The sequence below is a fragment of the Mercenaria mercenaria genome, chromosome 13, assembly GCF_021730395.1.
Source record: "Mercenaria mercenaria strain notata chromosome 13, MADL_Memer_1, whole genome shotgun sequence".
Taxonomy (NCBI): domain Eukaryota; kingdom Metazoa; phylum Mollusca; class Bivalvia; order Venerida; family Veneridae; genus Mercenaria; species Mercenaria mercenaria.
The window spans coordinates 21,946,394-21,971,744 of record NC_069373.1 but is presented as its reverse complement, the minus strand read 5'-3'; the positions used below and the strand labels follow the sequence as shown (position 1 = coordinate 21,971,744).

The window sequence follows — 25,351 nt, the reverse complement described above, 5'->3', positions numbered from 1 at the left end:
CAGGTGTGTAGCATCCCAAGAACGAACCCACATCTACCAGTAAAATATAAATATTTGGCAGAAGGTTTGAGCTAGCCTTCGGGCACGACAAGGAAAGCCCTTCGTCAATGGCGCCCAAAACATGGATTGGGTTGCATTAGACACTACACAGATCACTTGAGAAACAATACTTTCACTTTTGGTTTGGGATTTCCCTCGAGTTCACCTGAGAAATCATAGATTTACCTGTAACGTCACTAACGGTTATGAACAATTTCATTGGATATCATATCCACGTGGTATGGAATACCATCTCGTTTGTTTACTATCGACACGTGCGCACGGGTTTTGACAAGTTTGACAGTTACGCATATTGGGCCCTAAACACATCGTTAGCTGATCAGCATCTTTCGGATACTTTTTCTGGATCTCGTTTGATTGCACTTGCCTTCTTATTGTAAAAGCATAAGCATAGATTTTACATTAGAATAAATATATTATCTAAGATAGTTATTGCTTTGTTTCAGTGATTGTTCTGGGAACAAATATTAGTGATCCCAGGTGTGTAGCATCCCAAGAACGAACCCACATCTACCAGTAAAATATAAATATTTGGCAGAAGGTTTGAGCTAGCCCCCGGGCACGACAAGGAAAGCCCTTCGTCGAGTAGCTTTGTTTTTGTTGTTTTTTTCAGGAAAACTTTTTTGAGGTCCATTTCCGAAAAAAATCCTTTCATCTGAGGAAATCCCCATCTATGTATTTTTTTACTATGAAGTAGACTTAGATTTTATATGTGCATTTACTGTGTATATATATATGAACATGTTTTTTGCTGAAATTCAATACATATATATTATAAAAATTCATACTGTAAGGTTAATAGGTAGATGTCTCTCCGACCACTATAATACCATTCACGGGAATAATAAACGGGGTTACCATCTGGGCCTCAAAAAAAGATGTCGTACACTCGAGATAAGATGTCGTGCGCACGAGTAAAGATGTCATGCGCACGAGATAAGATGATATGCACGAGATAAGATGTCAAGCGTACACGACAAGATGTCAACGCTCCATATAAGATGTCGTGCGCAGGAGATTATTTAGTCTTAAAAAAATAAATGCATTTCCTAAATATACCACCGTACATTCTAACACGATAGATAATATACATATTTCAAAAGATGATAATTTATGTAAATGTCTTATTTCAGACTATCAACACTCTCATCCAAGCCAGTCACCAAGGCAACAAGACGTTGTTTGATTCAAGCTTGTCACTGGCCATTGGCTACGTTGTTATTGTACTGATTTTGTCTGTTCTTGGCGTTTTCGGAAATATGTTCATTATCTACGTGATGAGGAAAGAAAAGCGCATAAATAAGGATGCACGTGCCTTCACCATTAACGTGGCAGTAGCCGACTTATGTGTATCTGGGATAGCTGACCCAATGTGTATAGCTGGTATGTCAATTTTAAACTGCATGTAATGTAAGAAGAGTTTGATGTGTGAAATTCTGGTTAGCAATATAGGTCATCATGACCGATCCTGTATGACATTTGTTACCTTCTGATTTATATTAGCTTTAGCTACCTCTGCTTTGTATTTTCTATTTTTGATTCCCAAGGTGAATAGATCCCTTCCATTTCGAAATATCGAGTTTCAACTTTACTTTAATTTACTTAGCATGTCATAATTGTTATATTTTAGGAGCGTTCCTGGGTACGGACTATCTTCACGGCGAATTTTGGCTGTGTATTGCTGTTGCCAGTATGTGTCTGACGGCCTGTATATGTGTATTCTTAAACGTCGCCTGTCTTACTGTCAACCGCTGGCTCTTTATCTGCCATGATAAAGTTTACGACCGCATTTATAATTATACCACAACGACAACGTTTTGCATTCTCACCTGGGTGGTTGCCATTTGTGCGGAACTTCCCAATTTCTTCGGCTTAGGAGGCCACTTCTTTGATGAGAAGGCGCATCAGTGTATCTGGGACCGCACAGCTAGCAGAGTGTACACCATGTTTGTGTCGCTTGGCCTTATAACGACTCCATTGATCTTGCTGGCATATTGCAACACAGCTATCTTAATAAAGATATGGAAGGTCAAAGGGAACGTTTCGTCAGGGTAAGTTATAATAGATTCACAAGATACGTTCTCACCGAGCACAAGTCAGCGCTTTACTAAAATGTCACGGGTCCAAGTCCCAGTGAGGGTGAAAATTGATCACGATCTCCACAATTCTTTACTCTTTCGAAGTGTAACTGGTAAATATTTTTCTCCAGAGTCAATATAAAGTGGTCGAAAATACAATAATGAGAATTGGTAAAGGCAGATAAATGTCAATGTAAGTATTTTGAAAGTTACTAAGGCGTCTAACGTCAAAACGAGATAACTGTACAGAGTGTCATTTCATCAATATTTCTTAAAACAAAATCAGTAAATTAATCTTATCAATATATTTTAAACAATGAAGTAATCAAAAGACAAGTTTCTCCTTGATCTTCTTCCAGATTGAATTCCACGCTAAGGACCACTGTTAGTACAGCGAAGATTCTAATTACAATGTTTGCGGTTTTTCTGATCTGCTGGACGCCTTACGTCATAGTCCTTGTGTTAGACATTGAAGACTCCTTCTCGATGGATGTGTACCTCTTCACAACATTGCTGGCACATTCACATTCCAGCTCGTCATGTCTGATCTACCTGATTTACAAGAAGTAAGTTCTTGCTTCAATATTTTAGAACTAATGCAGAATTTAACCCTTACCAATGACTAAGAGCTTAAGTCACAGATCTGTCTTAGAATTTAACCCTAGCAATGACTAAAAGCTTAAGTCACAGATCTATCTCAGAATTTAACCCTAGCAATGACTAAGAGCTTAAGTCACAGATCTATCTCAGAATTTAACCCTTACCAATGACTAAAAGCTAAAGTCACAGATCTATCTCAAAATTTAACCCTTAACAATGACTAAGAGCTTAAGTCACAGATCTATCTCAGCATTTAACCCTAGCAATGACTAAGAGCTTAAGTCATAGATCTATCTCAGAATTTAACCCTAGCAATGACTAAAAGCTGAAGTCACAGATCTATCTCAGAATTTAACCCTTACCAATGACTAAAAGCTTAAGTCACAGATCTGTCTTAAAATTTTACGGAATTCCGTTAGGGCCATCGCCTTTGCATGTATTGATCTGAAACGCGATACTCGATAGTACGATGATGAAAACGCGAAATCACGAAACTACGATAACGAAAACGCGACAACACGATGATGATAACGCGATACTACGATAACGAAAACGCGATAATACGATAGTACGATGATGATAATGCGATACACTATCGCGTTTTTATCATCGTACTGTCGCGTTTTCACCATCGTACTGTCGTATTATCGCATTTTCGTTATTGTAATATCGTGATTTCGCAATATCATTATCGTACTATCGCGTTATCACCATCGTACTGTCGCGTTATCATCATCGTACTGTCGCATTATCGCCATCGTACTGTCACGTTATCACCATCGTACTGTCGCGTTATCACCATCGTACTATCGCGTTATCATCATCGTACTATCGCCTTCCGGTGCCCATGCGCACAGAAGAATTTCCTCTCCAGTGTTCTGGTTTCTATTTATCTTGTTGTTCTCTGTTGAAATTAAAAATGATTTCTATTGCTTGCTAATGGGTTGTTAAAAGTTTTTTCAGCTAAAACCAAATATGTACTTAGGCAAAAACTCTGCAGGTCAATCGGTTTGAGTTTTCTATATAGTATATGATAACAAGAAAAAAAAAAGAATGTTATATTGTACCATGATCAGGGCGTTTTTTGTTTGTTTTTATTTTGGTCTGACATGAATATTTTCACAAATATGATGATGAATATTTTCACAAATATGATGGTTTATATTTCAACACTGAAAAGCAAATGCATGTCTTGTAAAGCTCAAGTCATTGATGTTGAATTCCGTAAGACGCATAACAACACTGAAATCGGAGCATCGCAAATATTCGGAGAATATTGTTTGCAGTTTTCATGGCACATAGTTTCTTTTAATGCATCAATGTCTGGCAATTTTCTGCAAAAATAAAATAAAAAGTAAAACAGTTTACAACCAAAAGTGAGTTAACGCCCCCTTACTCAGACATTTTATTTATGATTTTACAGGAATGAGAAATGCAGTAAAATTATATCTGCACAGCATTCTGAACCTGTTCAACATCCAACATGCTTTGTCTCCCTAAATTCATTTTCTGTAAATGACTCTTAAATTGACGAAAGCTAAAAAAGCATGGAAAAATGTTAATTATTTTTTGCTTTTGACTAACTAGCAGCTGTGGCTATAGGAGGATCATCAATACAAATCAAGATTTTCACACACTAGCACCCGCGTTCGAATCTGCATATCGCCCTATCGCTAGAGCAGGAGCTGTAGTTCTAAAAGTATAACTTCTAATCTTCTCATTTTTAGCATGCACATGCGCACCGGAAGGCGATGGTGCGATAATGAAAACACGACAGTACGATGGTGATAACGCGACAATACGATGGTGATAACGCGACAGTACGATGGTGATAACGCGATAGTACGATAATGATATTGCGAAATCACGATACTACGATAACGAAACGCAATAATACGACAGTACGATGGTGAAAACGCGACAGTACGATGGTGAAAACGCGATAGTATATCGTATTGTCATCATCGTACTATCGTATTATCGCGTTTTCGTTATCGTAGTATCGCGTTATCATCATCGTGTTGTCGCGTTTTCGTTATCGTAGTTTCGTGATTTCGCGTTTTCATCATCGTACTATCGAGTATCGCGTTTCAGATCAACACATACAAAGGCGATGGCCCTAACGGAATTCCGTAGAATTTAACCCTAGCAATGACTAAAAGCTTAAGTCATAGATCTATCTCAGAATTTAACCCTACCAATGACTAAAAGCTTAAGTCACAGATCTATCTTAGAATTAACCCTACCAATGACTAAAAGCTTAAGTCACAGATCTGTCTTAGAATTTAACCCTAGCAATGACTAAAAGTTTAAGTCATAGATCTATCTCAGAATTTAATCCTACCAATGACTAAAAGCTAAAGTCGGAGATCTGTCTCAGAATTCAAACCTAACAATGAATAAAAAATGTGACTAAGAAGTCTACCAACGAATTAAAACTATGTTCGGATATTTATTTTAGAATTCAACACTACCAATGAATGGAATCATAGGCCGGAGATCTATCTTTAAATGCAACCCTACCAATGAATAAAAACTAAGGTCGGAGAATGATTAAACAATTGTGCCCAGAAATAGCATTTCAGGGTCTTATGCCTCTCCTTCCCTAGTCATTTTGATAGCAATTTTGGCAGGACACGCCCCTTATCCACTCCTCTCTTTAGATTATTCTACAACATTATTTTTCTTTTATCTACACGCCAACAGATCGACTAGCCTCTGTCTTGTCTACCTAACTACATACATATATAGACATCTCTCTCCCTGTCCCTGTCCCTGTCCCTCGCCCCCCCCCTCCCCCCCCCCCCCCCCCCCCCCTCTCTCTCTCTCTCTCTCTTTATGAAAATAGAACCTGTTTACAGTTGTAAAACGTCTGTAAAAGACCTGTTTTTTAATCACAGCTGTAAAAGACCTGTAAGTATAGGATGTACAAAAAATACAATTGCAATTTACAGGTGTAAAACATTCAGGTATAAAAATTACAGTTCAACGTTACAGCTGTCAAACTGTCATGCCTCCAAATTACAGCTGTAAAAATATTTTTTGAAGGGAAATGAGCATTGTTAGTCATCTTTAGTGTATTTTGGCGGAATATAACAGAAATTCACAGAGACACAACATCTTTTAAAATGTGTTAATTTTAACTGTCATTGAGTAAGCTGATAAGGTTAAAAGATGTAATATGTTTTCATGACAAACAAGATCTGCTACTTTGTGCTTAAGTTTGTAACTCTTGAATTTTTCAGTTGCAACACCGTATTCAAACATAAGTTTCAAGTTTCAACTTTATTTATTACCACCCAGAAGGTCTGAGACACATAATACATATAAATATGGCGACATGTACAAGAAGTATGAATTTTAATGACATAATATGCAAATTTCTTATAATAATGTTATTATTTTACAAAAATATCTGCCAACAACCTTCTATCCAGTAAGACATTATGAGTATACATGTACATGCAAATACCAATGCTCACGCAATTTAAATCTTATCGCTCTGTATATCACATGTAAAAAAACCGAATATTTTCGAATAAAAATGTTTTGTTTAATATTTCTGTAATCTCTCAGTCTACGAAAATTCCAAATCAAGACACGTCTTGCTCGAAAGCGAAACTAAGACGGTGTGACATCTGGATTATATTTATTTATATTCATATATTATATGTCGCCAATAGACGAAACATCCGACAAATAAATAGGCACAGAACTTTATATTTTATTATGTAAATATTTAATTTAAACAACACAACGAAATAGATGTGTTTAATCTATATCTATTTTATTTATCCAATTGTGAACGTTTATTTGCAACACGTGACCGTATAATATATTACCGTATTGGACTCACGTGTGTACAAAAAAAACTGTATTTTTTCCGTATTTGGATGGTTCAACAGTCCCATGTTAAACATACGGTAAAGTACGAAACACGTGAAAATGTTCCGAATGTAAACGCCCACCTTTTCTGAATATCAAAACTTTAGTTTTGGCAATGTTAACTACCATTGTCCATTTATTACAATAATCTAGCATTAAATCTAAACTGGGTTGTTTTTCTGCGCCACTGTTTGCACCTATGACTATATAATCTGCATATAATATCAAAAACATTTTGAACATATTAACATCAATATCATCAATAAAATCTGTAAAACGACCCTTTGAAAGCAAAGAATGCAACCATTTTAACAGACATATCTTCTATATCATTAATAATCATCGAACAAAAGGAAGGGAGATAAACATTTACCCTGTCTCACCCTAAAATGCATTCAAAATCATTACTTAACTCGCTACAATACTTAACTCTTGATTTCACTGTTGAGTACATTGATAAAATAATATTCCAAAATATTGCCCCTTATACTTTGTTGATTTAATTTTGACCAAGTTTATCACTGTTAATCATATGGTTGATAAGACCATGCAACACAATTATCTTGTCCAACGTGCCCAATTCATAACGGAAATCTGCTTGTGTCTATATACCCCGTAGTTGTCAGCGCAATCCTTTGATCGATTATTTAACAAACGTGTGAAAAGTTTACCTGAGGTTTTAATCTTTATTTAAGTCTCTTCAATGTAGATCACATATCATATGTATACATATAGAAAACACCATTAACAAGAAATACATTGCCATTCAATTAATGAATTTTAAGAGACTATGCACAATGCAAAACAAATACAATTCATGCAGAAGTTTACACAAGTTTACACAAGTATCTACAAAATAAAACCAAGGAGAAGCTCCTAATCGTTGTTTTAAAAATTAATAAAAACTGGAAATATATGGTTAAAAAACTGAACAAGAAAAAGGGCGCTAATGCACGATTAAAAAATGTTTTACAAAATCAAATACCACCCCGGTCAGACCGTAGATGAACTTATTAATTAGCAGCCACTTCTTGGGTTGGTGTAAAATAAGATTCTAAACACATGGTTAAGATAACGACTACTGTATACATTATTTACACAAATAAAACATTCTCCTATTTAAAATATTAGGGCAGGTTTTGGCACAAAATCTGATCAAGGAATGGTTAGTGAATAGTATATTCAGTTTATTTAGATCTGGCAAGTGAAAAAAGTTCTGCTCAACAGAAACAGCTTTCTGCATCAGCATTATTCGTGACTCGGAGTACTCTCGGTTTCTACTGCATTACAAAATGGGCATGTACGATCACGGACTTTGTCTTACAGTTTTCTTAGTCATGCCCTTAAAAGTTAGGCTCTTGTTGCTCTGACTTCAGACAAGTTGTTGAGTACATTGGTGTAATTATACCTTAGATTTACCTTAATTTTATGTTTTGCTTTATTTATCTGTTATTTTTGCACTAATGTTAGAGCCTTTCACAGCGGGGATTTTATTTACATTGTGTTGTCTAACTTGTTGAAAATAGGGTAAGTGCGAGGTTGGCATGCCCTAAACGCGTTTAAACCCCTCAGTTCCCTTTATATAGGTTACTGACCGTTCCAAGGCGGTGCCCCTATTTTCAACTGGTTGTTTTGTCTGTCTTGTACTGTCTGTTGCGTATGTTTTCTTGTTTGTTGTAAGCGTTTTTCCTCCTCCTCACTCCCACTATTGCCCCCTCCTTTCCCTTGCATTTACGCTAATTTTTGCATCTCCTCCCCCTTTACTTTGAGTTAGTTTTCGTGGCTCCTCTTTGTTTTGGCAGCCGGAATCCTAAGACGGTACACGATTGTTTTTTCCTACTTGTGTGGGTGCGTTTGTATGCTTGTGAGTCTATAACGGTGCCCTACTGTTTTCTTATGTGTTGCTTGTTCGTTTTTTCTATATTACTCAGTTGATCGTGGTTTTGTGTTCAACAACTTTCCCCTTCGGGTTCCTACCTCACCCCCCCTTCCCCCCCCCCCCCCCCCCCGGCCCCATTTTGCCTCTTACCATTTCCTGCCCCTCCATCTATATTTTATCATGAATTAATATGTACTTGTTGGATGTTTGAAGCAATCCGTCTGAAATATTTTTCCATTACAGCTTCTTTTTGTTGTGGGCCTACTATGCAAATGCGTGGCTCTGGGGCTGTGTTTTTAGTGTTCTGTGTTTCTGAGAAATCTACCCTTACCTATTATCTTTTGTAGATTTTCGTATCTGCCTGTCTCTATTCTGATAGGAGCAACGCCACATCGAAATTTACCTAATGTACTTAGTAGAGTTATACCTTTGTAGTTATTTTCATCATTTATAATACCCTTTTTACAAAACCTTCAGACCAGTTTTTAGGGAAATAGCCCATTTCAAAAATTTTATTCTGCACTGTTCTTTATTTACTTAGTAATTTATTTTGCCTTTCTATAGTAATTGCTTCCCTTTCTAGAGAATGTCATTTAACACCTAAGATAATGCCTCATGCATTTTCAACACGTTGAACGTTTTCAGTTTTACAGCTGTAAGTTTTTTACAGCTTATCTAGTTTGCATAATTAGAAATGTTTCACAGTTGTTTAACAGCAAAATGAAAACTCCAACTGTCAAATCAGTTTTATCATATAAAGTCTACAGGTGAAAATTGGAAATTATCATGACTGTAATTTTGACAAAGATGCAGGACTTGTGCAGCTGTAAAATTCCGTAAGGGCATCTACAATATAATAACATCCTTAACCTACATCTAAAATCTACATTATTTCTTAACAGAAAGTTCAGAGATCATCTAAAGGGCATATTCAAGTCGGGTAACAGGATCCATCCTGTGGTGTCGACTCAAACGCAAACAAGGAACTGTACAAACAGGGTAGTGATCACTGATACATCACGGTTATAGCCAGCACGCGCAACTACAGTACACACAGAAACAACTTTTCCTGGGTGTAAAACTGTAGCCAGCACGCGCAACTACAGTACACACAGAAACAACTTTTCCTGGGTGTAAAACTTTAGCCAGCATGCGCAACTACAGTACACGCAGAAACAACTTTTCCTGGGTGTAAAACTATAGCCAGCACGCGCAACTACAGTACACGCAGAAAAAACTTTTCCTGGGTGTAAAACTGTAGCCAGCACGGGCAACTACAGTACACGCAGAAACAACTTTTCCCCGAGTGTAAAACTATACACAAATACTTTCTGCGAACAAACTGAAAATATGAACAGACTCAAAGAAACGTTCGATTGCTCAATTTCAGTATGTTAATATTTTGAAAATTGTCACCAAACATAGATTGCTACATGGTTATCTCAGAAACGTTGACGTGTTCTAAGAGATTCCGTTGTTGGCGGATTGATGTGAGATTAAAACTTCAGGTAGTAAATGATAACCGATGTAATTTGTATAGATCATCGTTGATATATAAAGAAAATATCGGGTATGGCATTGAACAGATCCTTACAGGTGTCTATGTGTTCTATCCAGAATTGTTGTTTGTTTTTTCTTAGATGTATATCTTCTGGTATTTTATTATAATTGCTAAATTCTTCTGATGTGGTGCTGTAGCAAGCTGAATTTGTGCAAGTATCATTCGGCACAATATGCACCTATTAAGAATTTTACTGTATTTTATCAAAATCATAACTAAATGAATTATGTGCAAGTTTTTTTTTTCTTCTTTTATGTATCTCATAGTTTAAGCTTATTTTACATGATCACGCACTGAATGTCACATGATGAGGTTCAAACAACGGCTGATATAAATGTTCTACAAGTCTTGAATTGCATTGATATTAACACATTTTATATTTGAAGAATCAAATTTTCACCAACCCTAAACTTGTGTAACGTATGGTCAACTGAAGTGAGGCACTGCTTTTAAATAATTACTGTGACATATGCATATGTTACTCACTACTTGACTTAATCAAAGCGCTAACTTTCTCTTAGAACGGGGTTTCAATATACTTATTAAGACAAAACTCATACAAATACTAGTATATGGTTTAATCTCCTTTAAAATGAAGTGACATTGTGATTATCAAACAAATAATTTATTATCTGTAATTTTCATGACAAAAAGTTGCACAACATATGTCCAGAAATAAAAATATACAGAAAGAAGACTTATATAGTTATAATGTAAAAAATTGTTATGGAATTTTATGTATTATTATGTATATTTTATGTAATGTGTCTTTTTCTTGTGCTCTTCTTTTCAATTAGTAAGTAAGATTTTCTTTTTCTTTTCATTTCACTTTTAAAGTAAAAGCATTTATGCAGCTTTGCATTTTACTTTTATTTCAATCAATGCATTTTTTCTTAGTAAACACACATTCTTAAAACGTCATCTCTTTTGTAGAAATTTGACTAAAAACATTTATCATACATGGAAACCAACATGTATATTTACCACTGATAGCTGGTCACAATGGTCAGACTGTAGCTTTTGGCATTTTCTCTTTCTTCAAAGACTTATCACTCTTAAATGAGTTAAGCCTTTTTGGCTCGGCTTAACAGATGTTTTTATTAAGGATTGTTTGACCCTGGAAGCTTCTCCATAAAAAGGACTGTACTCGCAGTCAAATTTATAGTTGCTCACTGTTAAATTTGACAAATTACTGCATAAATAAATTGTGATCCTACAATTTTTTTTAAAGATTCTGGATTTTTCATTCCTTTTAAGTCGAGTTTCTCATTTTATTCTACTCTGGTATTTCAAAATTAAAATCAATACCTATTTTTATTCTAATATAGATTTAGGATTTCTGGTTTTTTATAAACACTTCTTAGTAATTTTTTCTTTGTCATAATAAAGTTATTGATCTAGTGCCTAAATTGGCTTGATAATGAAATAAAAAATGAATTTTGCCGAGTTGATGTATTTATTAGATATTGTTAAGTTGTCTTGAAACTGTGTAAATATGAGTAATAGCGCAATTGTATTTTCATTATTTATAACAGTTCATTTACCTTTCACAACATTTTTCGAGGATTTCAAATAGTTAACATAACTAGTGTTCCTGGATTCTGTACTAGTACAAACCTGTTCTCCGCAAGTAAATACAAACTTCCCTACATGAATCAGAGGTGGAGGACGAATAATTTGACACACATTGAATGTCTTATCATATCGACACGGAGAACATTCGCTTGTGATGCTTTTAATTGATAGAACAACTCTTACTGAACCCCTGTGAGAGCAGTGCTAATCAGTTTACCTCAAATCTGATTTGAGGTAATAGTTGATTTTTTAAAATATTTCTTAAATATACATAGTTTGTGTCTTTTTTTTTTCTTTGCGGGTTTTATGTTGTTACTTTTTAGAGAATTAGGCCCTTGGTCAAGATTAGCGCAATTATCACAGGTCTTAATATGTATTTATATTCAATGCATATGCCCATGTTGTGATACTATGTGTGTTATAACTTATCATGCCATGAATATCCTACCACTTTAGATTCCCTACAGTTTGTTAACTCAGCGCCAGGTTATAATGATGAGTACAGCCAGTCTATCTACCCCTCTGATCCGTGACATTCCGTGCAAAGCATAGTTGTAAATACATGATCATGTACACTACTGACAAGTGCACGAATTAAACCAACTAGAGCTAATGCGGCTTAAATATAATATGTTATGTTATTATTAAAGACCCACCACGACCTAGTGACCTACTCACAAAAACTTTATGAAAATCATTCTTGAAATACAGGTAATAAACAGTTATACTGCAAGTTTTCAGGTGTACAATTTAGGCCATTCCTGAATAAATGTGTTTTTACAACTTCATCTGCAATCTTATTCAGTCAATCTCTTTTCAGCATAGTTTCAAAAACATAGATAAATAACTATCTTACACTGTAGAAACAAAATGTAATTAAACTTTCACTAAATACACTGATTTCTGTACATATTACTACAATTGTTCAATAAAATGTTAAGACATTACACACATTGTCTTGGCCTAATAAATGTCACTGTCAAATTGCAACTATTATATACTTGTGATTTCTTATTTTCTTCATGTCAAAGCACGTATAATTATCATCATGGAAACACAAAAGAATACAGTTATTTTGTGGTGCCTCTTTAAGTTATTAGGCATACATCTATTTCAAGAATTTTACAAAAACATTTGATAATTTTAGATTTTTATTTATTCATTAATACAATGTAACTCCCTTAAATCTTTAAACGATGTTTCAGCAAATAACGTTTTATTTACACTACAGTAAGTTCTTTGATTTATATGCCCTCCGTCCGTCCGACCGTAACTTTGTAAATTCTTATCCGGGCTGTAACTCTGCCATCCATGAAGGATTTTTAAATAGCTTGGCATAAATATTTACCTTAATGAGACGACGTTTCATGCGTAATACCCAGACCCCTAGCTACAAGGTCATGGTCACAATTAGAAGTCAAACGTTAATAGGGTCTGTTTCATGTCCGGTTCGTAACTTTGCCATTCATCGAGATATTTTGAAATTACTTAGCATAAATGTTTATCATAATGAGACGACGTGTCATTGGCAAGACCCAGACCCCTAGCTCCAAGGTCAAGGTCACACTTAGATCTCAAATGTTAACAGGGTCTGTTTTTGTGTCCGGTCCATAACTCTGTCATCCATGAATGGATTTTGAAATATCTTGGCATAAATGGTAACCATAATCAGACATTGTGTCTTGCGCAAGACCCAGATCCCTATACTTAGAAGTCAAAGGTTAATAGGATCTTTTTCGTGTCTGGTATATAATTCTGTTATCCATGATGGTTTTGAAGCAACTTGGCATAAATATTTACCATAATGAGCCAATATGTTATGTGCAAGACCCAGACCCCTAGCTCCAAGATCAAGTTCACACTTAGAAGTCAAGTCAAAGGTTAATAGGGTCCGTTTAATGTCCGGTTCGTAACTCTGGCATTCATCAAGGGATTTCAAAATTACTAGGCATAAATATTCCCCATAACAAGAAAACGTGTCATGCATAACAACAAGACCCCTAGCTCTAAGGCCAAGGTCACATTTAGAGGTTAACGGTTAATATGGTCTGTTTCATGTCCGTTCCATAACTCTTCCATCGATGAACAGATTTCAAAATTACTTGGCGTAAACGTTCCCTATATTGAGATGGCGTGTCAGACACAAGACCCCTAGCTTCAAGGTCAAGTCACACTTAGAAGTCAAAGGTTAACATTGTATGTTTCTTGTCCGGTCAATAACTCTGCCATTCATCAAAGGATGTTAAAATTACTTGTCACAATTCTTCCCTATAATAAGTTGGTGTGTCATGCTCAAGACCAAGACCCAGACCCCTAGCTCCAAGGTCAAGGTTACCTTCAGAGAACCTTTTTTATCTCGTCGCAAAATGATGCATATCTAAACTTTTCTGGCATATTTTGCGCAGACAACTGTAGGTAGCATTCTTGAGCACACTTCGGGGCGTTTGTCACTAATAGTGCCAGCTCTCTATACTTATAAGTATACATTCTAATAAGTATATTTTGAGAGTTATATATACTTGTATTTTTCCCTATAAAATGCCAAGGTTGGTAGTGGCTGTTTGTCAAGTTACCTTAAAGACGCACCACAAAATAACTGTAATCTTTTGTATTTTCATGGTGGTAATTTATTTTGTATGGAGAAATGAGAAATAACAAGTTACAATTTGACAGTGACATATATAAGGCTAAGACAATGTATTTAATGTCTAAATATATTATTAAATTTAGTGAAATATGTTAATCCATTGTATTATATAATTACGTGTATACATTTGCTCGCTGGTAACTTTGACAAAACTGTGTTAATAAATTGTGATGTACAGTATTTAATAGTTTGTGGATTTATTATGCCAGGAATAATCCAAAGCCGCCCCTTAAAAGACACACCGTCAAGGTGTTATACTGACAACATATTTCTTAATATGAAAAATGACCATTAACCATATAATAAAGAATGGGCATTTATTTCTACCATTCTACTGCTCATATAAGATAAAAAAAATGGGTGTTTTAGTCCATTTGTACACACCTTTATTGAATGAACTCGTTTTAACATTCATTAAAAGTGATTTATATCTGTGCTGTTATCAGCTGGAATGCCTATTGTGTAAAACAAGTATAACAAGCAAATTATCCCACGCCGAATGGGTTTGTGGCGAGGAATGGCGAAGGAATATATCCGCAAAAAGTTAAGGATATTATTAAGAAGCAAATAATTTCATTGATTTGAACTTAAAAGAACAGATGTCCTTAAGAGAGCACAATCAAGCAAGAAATCTGGAACATGTGTGTGTGTGTGAGGGGGTGGGGGAGGGGGGAGTTGGAGTTACAACTTCACATGTTGATATATATTCATGCATGGAAGGTCTGAAAAATTTAAAAGGAATGATTTTTTTTTTTGGGGGGGGGGGGGGGGGGGGGGTAACAAAACAATAAATATTCATGGAAAATGAAAAGAAAACTGTTCAGGGGATGCATGATCGGGGTGGTGGGGTGACTGGGTGGAGGAACGATGTTGGCAGAGGGTACAACTTTGCATGTTGATAAATACTCATGGGAAGGTTTAAGGTCAAAAAAAAAAAGGATGGGGATGGGGAGGGGGGGATTGGGTGGGAGTGACCATTGTAGGTACCTAACTTCGCATGTTGATAATAAATGTCCATGGGAAAAAAAATGAAAGAAGTTTAATGAAATTCTACCAAATGGGTAGTTTGTTATGAACAAATATGTGGATTTTCAAACAATTAAAGGGCAATAACTCTGATGTTACTAAAGAGATCCTGACGAAATTGTGTTTGCAATACCACATTATGGTGATTTAAATTCGATTTAAGTTTTATAGTTCTAAGTCAAATATGTCACATGTTATGAAGCAGAAATTGCCATATTTATAGTACCTTATATAGTTAACACTAGAAACTACTAAGGGCCATAATTCTGGTGTCTTGGGCAATCTGACTAAAACTTAACGTGCCGCATTTCCCAATAGTGTTGAACATGTATATGAAGTTCTGTTTAAATATTCCAAACTACTTCCTAAATATGGCTCAGGACGGACGAATGGGCGGAAGGAAAGACGAACTGACGTTCCTACATGTTATATGGGATAGGCGTTAAGTTGGTCTGCAGTTTGCATTTTGCAGTTCGCAATTCGAATTGCAAACTGCAAACTGTTTTGCATTTTGCAGTTCGAAATGCAAACCGCAAACTGATTTGTATTTTGCAGTTTGCATTTTGCAGTTCGAAATGCAAACTGCAAACTGATTTCCATTTTGCAGTTTCGCATTTTGCAGTTCGAATTGCAAAATGAATGATTTTGTGGTTCGAGTTATATATAAGTAGATGAACTTCGATTCGCTTTCCGAGAAAGTTGCGCTTTTTACATTCAATGAATGTGTACATTGTATCCTTCGTATATTATCTCATATTGTACAATCACTGAAGAAAGATTATCCCTGAGGGAATATTATCTAGAAACTATTACATATATGTCTTTGATTCTCACGGCAGGTCACACTGCAAATAATATTGAATGAATTTTAACTGAATGTTCTTTTGTTTTGTTCACTCTCGCATTGCTATGCATGTTTAGTATATTTTGTTCTTATAACGATGAACTGTACATGTTCAAGTTATATCAATAAATTACTGTTCTGTTCTGTTCTGTATTTTGCTTTCAGGCTTTTAAATTAAACATTTCAATCCAATTTGCACTTTTAAATTTGAATTGCAAACTGCAAAACACTATGCATTTTGCAGTTCGAATTGCAAAATGAATTTTATTTTGCGGGTCAAGGTATATATATTTGTACGGCGATTCGCTTTATAAATTTATTTATTTATTTATTTATTTGGGTTTTACACACAGTATAGGTTATATGGCGCCAAACAGGACTACAAATTTTGGTTCCACATCTCATTTACATTAAATTAAAAACATGAGGTATGGAATCAAAATTTGCATACCTGCTGGAATCACAGAGTTACTGCAAAACTAAGTGTTAAGACCCTATCAGTCGCCTCTTACGATCATGCAAGGGTAAGGCAGTGGTTCCAATTCTTTTCATACACAGATCGTCCCAGAACCACATGGGGCCGCTTTATAAATAAAGATTCTGTAATTTTTTGCCTTTCATGCTTTATTATTTAACATTTCCATCTAATTTGCACTTCGTAATTTGAATTGCAAACTGCAAAACATATCCATTTTGCAGTTCGAATAGCAAAATGAACTGTTATTTTGCGGTTCACGTTATATATATATTTGTTTGTTTTTCGTGAATATGGAATATATCTCGCTTAGAGGTGAGAAAATCTCAAATATTTTCACGAGCGCGTAGCGCCAGTGAAAATATGAACATTTTCTCACTTTGAGGTGAGATATATTCCATATTCACGAAAAACAAACAAATTTTCTTTTTATTTTATGCTTAATTATGTTGAGATAATTATGCATTTTGCAACAAATTTTAATCTTAGCGCGGGAAAATGGTCACAAAAAGGTCACACTTTCTGCGTTCAAAATTGACTACGCCAATGTTATTATATGTATATATTTCCCTTTTTCTTCTATAGAACTACGTGTACATTTAGTGAAGAAATATTACAGGTACTTTGATATTCAAGTTCTTTTAAAGGTTCCGTAACACTTAGAATTTACTTACAGAATATTACTTTTTGTCGACTCTACCTAACACGAATAATACTACGAATAATTTGGAAACGTGTTTGGGCGCCATTGTCTATGTATGACTGGTAACAGGAGGAGCGCCAATCACCTAACAACGTAGGAAGTCCAGTTGCGTAACAAAAGCTCGCTCCGCCTCTACGAAAACTATGACTGGCTATCTTCGAAGAGTTTAAGCCACTTAGAGCGAGGCAATTGCGGACACGGTTAATGAAAAGATCATATGTAAGGGTAACAAATGGCCATTAACTTTGTAAATAAAAGCCGGGCCCAGGAGTAAGCTGAAGACAGGAGACGGTAAATTTGATTTGATGCAAGGCATGAGTAAGTCAAAAGTTTGTGATTTAAACTGAATCACTTTACTCCAATTTTATGCTAGTTTGTGGTGCTTATAGACTCTTGAGACAACAGTATATACCGTCATATTAGACGCGGATCAAGATAATAGAACTGTTTTATAGCACTAATAAGACATTATTACATCGTCTATGAAAACAAATCTTTTAAGAGACGACTAGTGTTCAAACAGTTATAGAATTTTTACCCTCTCATTATTTTGATAAAACTCATTTTGTCATTTATTTTCATTGCATCCAACTAATGTTTCGTACATATGATAAGCTGTAATGCTTAAATCTAAATAAATGCTTAGTAAGATATAGCATAAATGTGCCTAAACAAAATATGTCATGATACACAAATTAAAGCAAAATATACTTTCTAATATAATGTGACATGTTCGTCTCTATTCTGGTAGACCACAGTTTCTGTAATGAATAATTAAAGTAGAAAACAACTTTAAAGAAAGCAAAAATATGCCGTTTCATGATGTACAGTGTAACATATTACGCTGACTTGACCTAAAACTTTCTATTATTTATGAAAGGTTATTAAGTTAAACAGTTAACAGAAATGTGCACGTATGAATATATAAATGCAAATTTGCGGTAGTTTTTAATGTAAAAATCAATATGTAGCATAATGCTCTATGTCTTGAGGAGAAAAGTGTTAGTTATAATATATAGGTCTACGGAGTTCAGATGCCTTGTATACAAATATTGACAGAGTTTTCTGAATCTGCTTGTTTTCAGACGTTAACAACTCCATAAATTTTGGTATGTTTCCAATAATATTTCTTTATATGATTTTGTTAATTATCTGTAATATTCTTTGATTTATTAGTGGCACTCTTCCTAGTTCGCCATAGATAAAAGAATTCTGTGTTTGTAACCTTACGCCTAAAACGTTTTTGCAAAAGTGTATGTGCATATTTTCTATATATTCAGTACAACATATAAAACAAGGTCACAATCAAACATACTAATGAGAATAGAATTTCTACATTTATATTAACTGCAAAACGAATTTTTATTTTGCGTTTCAGTATTCAGTATTTCAATGTCCTTTTCGCTTTGTAAATTGAATTTCAAACTACGATTTTTATTTTGCTTTTCAGAATTTAGGATATCAATGTCCATTTCCATTTGTAAATCATGATTTTTTATGTATGTACAAACTGAGAATGAAATAAACTTTGAAACTTTTAATTTGAATAACAAAGTGCAAAATATTTTGCATTTTGCTGTTCGAATTGTAAAATATTTTTTCATATCGATTCAATATATGTAATAAACTGCTTTTCAGTTTCTTAGAAAAGTGGTATTGGTTGGGATTTTCCAGACTTTAAAATTTAACAATTCAGTCTTATTTGCGTTTTTTGATTTGAATTGCAAACTGCAAAATATTTTGCATTTTGCAGTTCGAATTGCAAAATGCATTTTTATTTTCGATTCAATATATGTATCGAACTACGATGAAGGTTCTCAGAAGCATGGCATTTTGAGTGTGTGTGTGTGGGCGGGGGATGGGGGAGGGGGCGCTTTTCTGGCTTGAAATTTTAAAGTTTCAATTTAGGTTGCGTTTCATAATATGAATTGCAAACTTCAAAATATTTTGCATTTTGCAGTTCAAATTGCAAAATGATTCAATATGTATTGAACTGCGATGAAGTTGCTCAGAAAGGTGGTATTGTTTGGGGTTTTCAAAATTGAAAATTTAACGTTTCAATCTTATTTGCGTTTTATAATTTTAAATTGCAAACTGCAAAATATTTTGCATTTTGCAGTTCAAATTGCAAAACGAATTTTTGTTTTGCGTTTCAGAATTCAAGATTTCAATGTCAGTTGCGCATTGTAATTTGAATTGCAAACTGCAAAATATTTTGCATTTTGCAGTTCAAATTGCAAAACGAATTTTTGTTTTGCGTTTCAGAATTCAAGATTTCAATGTCAGTTGCGCATTGTAATTTGAATTGCAAACTGCAAAATATTTTGCATTTTACACTTCGAATTGCAAAATGAATTTTTACATTAGATTCAATATATGAATGGAACTTCGATGAAATTTCTCAGAAACATGATATTGTTTGGGGCTTTTCAGGTTTTCAATCTTATTTTCGCTTTGTAATTTGAATTGCAAACTGCAAAATATTTCAAAATATACGCAAATTATCGCAAATAACCTTCAATATCTACAATATCATACATATTTATATTTGTTTTTGATACAGAAAAAAGAGATTCTGTTTCAAGTAACTAGCATTCAGTGAGGCAAATGTCAAATTACAGTCATTCGTAATACTTTAGACATCCCCCATCCCTTTTGTCCTATTGGGGTTTTGCTAAAGTCTGCTACGTCGACAAAGATTGTTTTTCTTGGGACCTCGGACGCTTGATTTCGTATCCAGACATTCTTTTTTGATCGTACCAAGTGGGAGCTCGTTGGCTCTAACCACGGTTTGATAGCGGGGATCTTGATTTCTGTTGCCTTGGTATTGAAGGGGAGTCAGAAATGGCATAGCTTTGTGCAACTGATTCATTTATACGGTTTCTAGCATACTTGGGTATATTGTTATTAGAAACACTTGATGCTTGTGTTTCTGCACATAATATAGTCCCAATGTGAAAATACATTTTTTTCACAATTTTTTTTATTAATTCATAAAATTATTTGAACAGATTTATTATTTCGATTCTAACAACGCAAATAATTCGCATTTTACAATACTACATTTTCAGCGTAATACGTCATTCGGGTCATATGCTGTTACAATTTACCCCCTATGGTTAGAAAATGTTGCATAGGCAATGGAACGTATAGATATTTGTTTCTTTTTTTATCAGAATTTTGAGAAGTAATTTAAATTATCGCATAGTGCGGCAATTTTCCTTTGATCTTTGCAGCATGTTATACATAGTAACACACATTATTACTACAAAACTGTGCTGATATCTTACAAAACTGTTGCGATATATATCAACACGGAAATCTCTATAGAGTTTCATAAGAAAAAAAGTATTCCGATATATATCAGCACAGTAAAACTGTTCCGATATATATCGGAACACTTTTTCTCTATTGAGGTCCTATCAAGGGAGTATATTTTTTTCCTTTCAAAGAAAAGATGATTTTAGCTCCAATTTACAATTCACAGAGAAATAATTGTCACAAACACCTACATTTATAAAGTAAAAGAATAAATAAACTAGAATATTTCAAAAACTTGATAGTTATTGCCAAATTCAGAAATACATGAAATATATGAAATTCTGAGATTTCTCAAATGTTTCTTTTTCTTTGATTTTTTTTACAAACAAAACAACAAGTTTTACAATATGTCTGGCCAATGAAATGCAAAGATTTAAAACCAATGCAGAAATTTGTTGGGTACTTTTATCTGGGGAACACATTTTTTAAAACAGAAGTTTTAGTGTTTCAGTCAGCGAGGCGCAGAAAGGGAATCAAAATAGTAAAAATAATAATAAACAAATTTAAATGAAAATAATATATAAATTTTAATGATAAACTATGCGATAAAACAGTTATAATATGTAGTGCTCGTGTGTTACCAGGATATATCAGAGCTAGGGGTACATCTCGTTATTTTTCTCTTCACATATCTGTCTCGGCCTACCGGCCTCGACGATATGTGCAGAGAAAAATACCCTCGATGTACCCCTAGCTCTGATATATCCTGGTAACACACTCTCACACATACTATAACTATTACTTAGTAATCTAACAGCTCGCAAAACTAATTATGAACAGAATCATCAAATTAAGCGAGTTGACCCTGTGTTACGAGTGACGAGCTTAACTTTTATATGACGTCACATCATTATGACGTCTTACTTTATGTCATACATTTATGACGTCACCGCTGAATCATAATTGAGCTAACTGAATTCGCTCGTAGAGATCAGAACGTGTTTTACGGTCCTACACATAAGTCAGTATGACTTTTATCATATTTATGTATTTGAAATGCTGTTTTCAACCGTTTGGCCCTGAAATAATTCGTATGTAATGGAACTGAAGTAGAATCTCTTATGTCATAATCATAGGGGGTGAAATGTAACAGCCAACCATATTTTATCGTAGATTCATGTATAGGCGATTTCGCTATATGTTTATATAGCAATTGCTGCGGATCGTGTTAGAATTTGACTTTGCCTATTCAGATCTTGACTATTTTTTGTCCAGATTTACATTTCAGGTACCGGCAATAATGTCCTTTTCTTTTATGGCATCAGACAAATGTAATCCCCAGTCACAAACTCCGTACCCATTGATGAAATACCTTGCATAACTCAGGTACCAAACAATTGCAGCCACATGCGCACAAACACCAACAACACGTGCTCCTGCACGGCATTTGCAATACCACGCCGTCACCTATGACGCGGTAAATTGTAACCACAACAGGTATGTTCTTGACGAAACGTGACGACTCTGAATTCTTACACGGATAAGATTTGCATTTTCCTTATGCACATAAATATCAGAATCTCCGTCAATATATTCCTGTATATAACTTGGACTTAGCCGTAACTGGTACACTCCGCAGGTAAAGGTTCTAAGTTGCTCCTCTGTGAGTTTTGGGAAATAGTCTAAGTCTTCATCATTTACAACAGACCATTTTGCATTTCCGCGCTCTAACTTATTTTCTTCGACATACGTTTTAAGCATGTTTACTTGAGAACTCAAGTGACGTATGTGTGCTGCTAACTGAATGTCACTTTCTTCAAGATTTGCCAAACTTAATAGAGGTAAATATTTGTTACAAACCGCACATACTATACGCACATATCGGCGTGAAGTTGGCAGTACAGCAGTAGCAGCAGTAGCAGCAGTTAACTGCTGTAACTGCTGGCAGTAGCAGCAGTTAACTGCTCCTACTGCCAGCAGTTACAGCAGTTAACTGCTGCTACTGCCAGCAGTTACAGCAGTTAACTGCTCCTACTGCCAGCAGTTACAGCAGTTTATTGCCTGTCGCAGTTAACTGCCACCAGTTACAGCAATTGATCGTGTTTGCTAACATCAGTTAACTGCTACTACTGCCAGCAATTATAACAGTTCATCAAGCTGTATTACCAGGTGATGAGAATGGCATAAGGTATTTATTTTGTCAGTGTCCTACATATAATACTGCCAGCAATTAAATTGTGTTATTAAAATCCTTCAGATGTGTAATAGGCCGTAAAACCTACCCTTCTCGCGTATCGTTTAAATATCATTGAAGCGTTTTTAATCTATCATGAATTATCTGCCCTTGAAACCGATATTCAAGGGCAGAAAATTCAGGATCAAGCCTAGGTACCTATGATCTTCAATACATATTTTCGTTCTAACTTTGATTCTCAGACAGTATACAAAGTTTAAAGAAATTCTGCCCGTAAGAAAAATTTTGCCCTATAGAAAATTGCCCCATTCACCCTTAAATTCTCCTGTAAAATATATAATACCAGCAGTTAAATGGTTTAAAAGTCTCATTTATGTTTCTGCCAGCAGAGTGGTCTATGAGAACATGTCACTTCCAGCAATGAAATGAGTCAAATGACCAATGAAAACAGTTTTCTATGTGTTACTGGCAGCAGTCAAATGGTTTATAAGACCAGTATACCAGTTTTTTTATATGTAACTATATATATATACCAGTGATTAAATGTTTACAAGGCTCCTATTACTGCTAGCAGTAAACTGTTTATGACAGCAAATAACAAGGTTCCTGTTACAGCAACGAGAGCAATTTACCAGTTTCGTATATATTTCTGGTGTATTAACTGCTTTAAAGAAAACCACTCAAGTCGCATTAGCCACGAGTCCCCAAAAAAAAGAGTTCCCCTTGGAACACCGCCCCACCTCACCCCGGTTCCTCCCAACGAGAGTTTTTTCCCCCAATGGCGGCCCCCGTGCCCGGGGGGGGGAACGACCCCCTCTAAACGGCCACCCGGTCCGATCCAAAAGTCAAGGTCTGGGGCGGGGCTGGGGGTTGCCCAAACTGAAAAATGTGAAAATTCCGAAAAAACGGCCTCGGACCAAGTTTGAGACCCGCTCACGAGTAAACAGAGTTTTCCCCGGGGTAGCCGCCTTTTGCTGGCCCCCCATACACCGTCACCCTCTACAACGGCCACCGGGCCCGTCCCAAAGTCAAGGTCCCGTAGGGTCCTCCTATAACTGCTGTAAGCTTTTAGGCCACCCCCGCCTCACACCTCCCCGGGTTCCTCCCAAACGAGAGTTTTCCCGAATGGCGGCCACCCGTGCCGGTTGGGGAAAGACCCCCTCTACAACGGCCACCCGGTCCGATCCAAAAGTCAAGGTCTTTGGGGGGGGCTGGGGGTTGCCCAAACTGAAAAATGTGAAAATTTCCAGAAACGCCTCGGACCCAAGTTTGAGACCCGCTCACGATAAACAAGAGTTTTCCCGGGGGAGCCCCTATGCTGGCCCCCCATACACCGTCACCCTCTACAACGGCCACCCGTCCCGTCCCAAAGTCAAGTCCCGTAGGTTCCTTATTAACTGCTGTAAGCATTTAGGCCACCCCCGCCTCACACCTCACCCCGGGTTCCTCCCAAACGAGAGTTTTCCCCGAATGGCGGCCACCCGTGCCGGGTGGGGGACGACCCCCTCTACAACGGCCACCCGGTCCGATCCAAAAGTCAAGGTCTGGGGCGGGGCTGGGGGTGCCCAAACTGAAAAATGTGAAAATTTCCAGAAACGGCCTCGGACCAAGTTTGAGACCCGCTCACGAGTAAACAAGAGTTTTCCCGGGGTAGCCGCTATGCTGGCCCCCCATACACCGTCACCCTCTACAACGGCCACCCGGTCCCGTCCCAAAGTCAAGGTCCCGTAGGGTCCTCCTATTAACTGCTGTAAGCATTTGTGGCCACCCCCGCCTCACACCTCACCCCGGGTTCCTCCCAAACGAGAGTTTTCCCCGAATGCGGCCACCCGTGCCGGTGTGGGGACGACCCCCTCTACAACGGCCACCCGGTCCGATCCAAAGTCAAGGTCTGGGCGGGGCTGGGGGTGCCCAAACTGAAAAATGTGAAAATTTCCAGAAACGGCCTCGGACCAACGTTTGAGACCCGCTCACGAGTAAACAAGAGTTTTCCCGGGTAGCCGCTATGCTGGCCCCCCATACACCGTCACCCTCTACAACGGCCACCCGGTCCCGTCCCAAAGTCAAGGTCCCGTAGGGTCCTCCTATTAACTGCTGTAAGCATTTTAGGCCCCCCGCCTCACACCTCACCCCGGGTTCCTCCCAAACGAGAGTTTTCCCCGAATGCGGCCACCCGTGCCGGGTGGGGGACGACCCCTCTACAAACGGCCACCCGGTCCGATCCAAAAGTCAAGTCTGGGGCGGGCTGGGGGTGCCCAAACTGAAAAATGTGAAAATTTCCAGAAACGGCCTCGGACCAAGTTTGAGACCCGCTCACGAGTAAACAAGAGTTTTCCCGGGTAGCCGCTATGCTGGCCCCCCATACACCGTCACCCTCTACAACGGCCACCCGTCCCGTCCCAAAGTCAAGGTCCCGTAGGGTCTCCTATTAACTGCTGTAAGCATTTTAGGCCACCCCCGCCTCAACACCTCACCCCGGGTTCCTCCCAAACGAGAGTTTTCCCCGAATGGCGGCCACCCGATGCCGGGTGGGGGACGACCCCCTCTACAACGGCCACCGTCC

General features: G+C 36.7%; 1 protein-coding gene across 1 annotated transcript; it reads left to right on the top strand.

Moving 5' to 3' along the window:
- Positions 1–1,140: 1,140 nt before the first annotated feature.
- On the top strand, positions 1,141–14,411 carry LOC123530148 (melatonin receptor type 1B-A-like). The gene is made up of 4 exons (XM_045310870.2): positions 1,141–1,443; positions 1,691–2,111; positions 2,498–2,704; positions 9,405–14,411. The coding sequence occupies exons 1-4, from the start codon at positions 1,164–1,166 to the stop codon at positions 9,529–9,531; spliced, it is 1,035 nt and encodes a 344-aa protein (XP_045166805.2). The 5' UTR covers positions 1,141–1,163; the 3' UTR covers positions 9,532–14,411.
- The last annotated feature ends 10,940 nt before the right edge of the window (positions 14,412–25,351 follow it).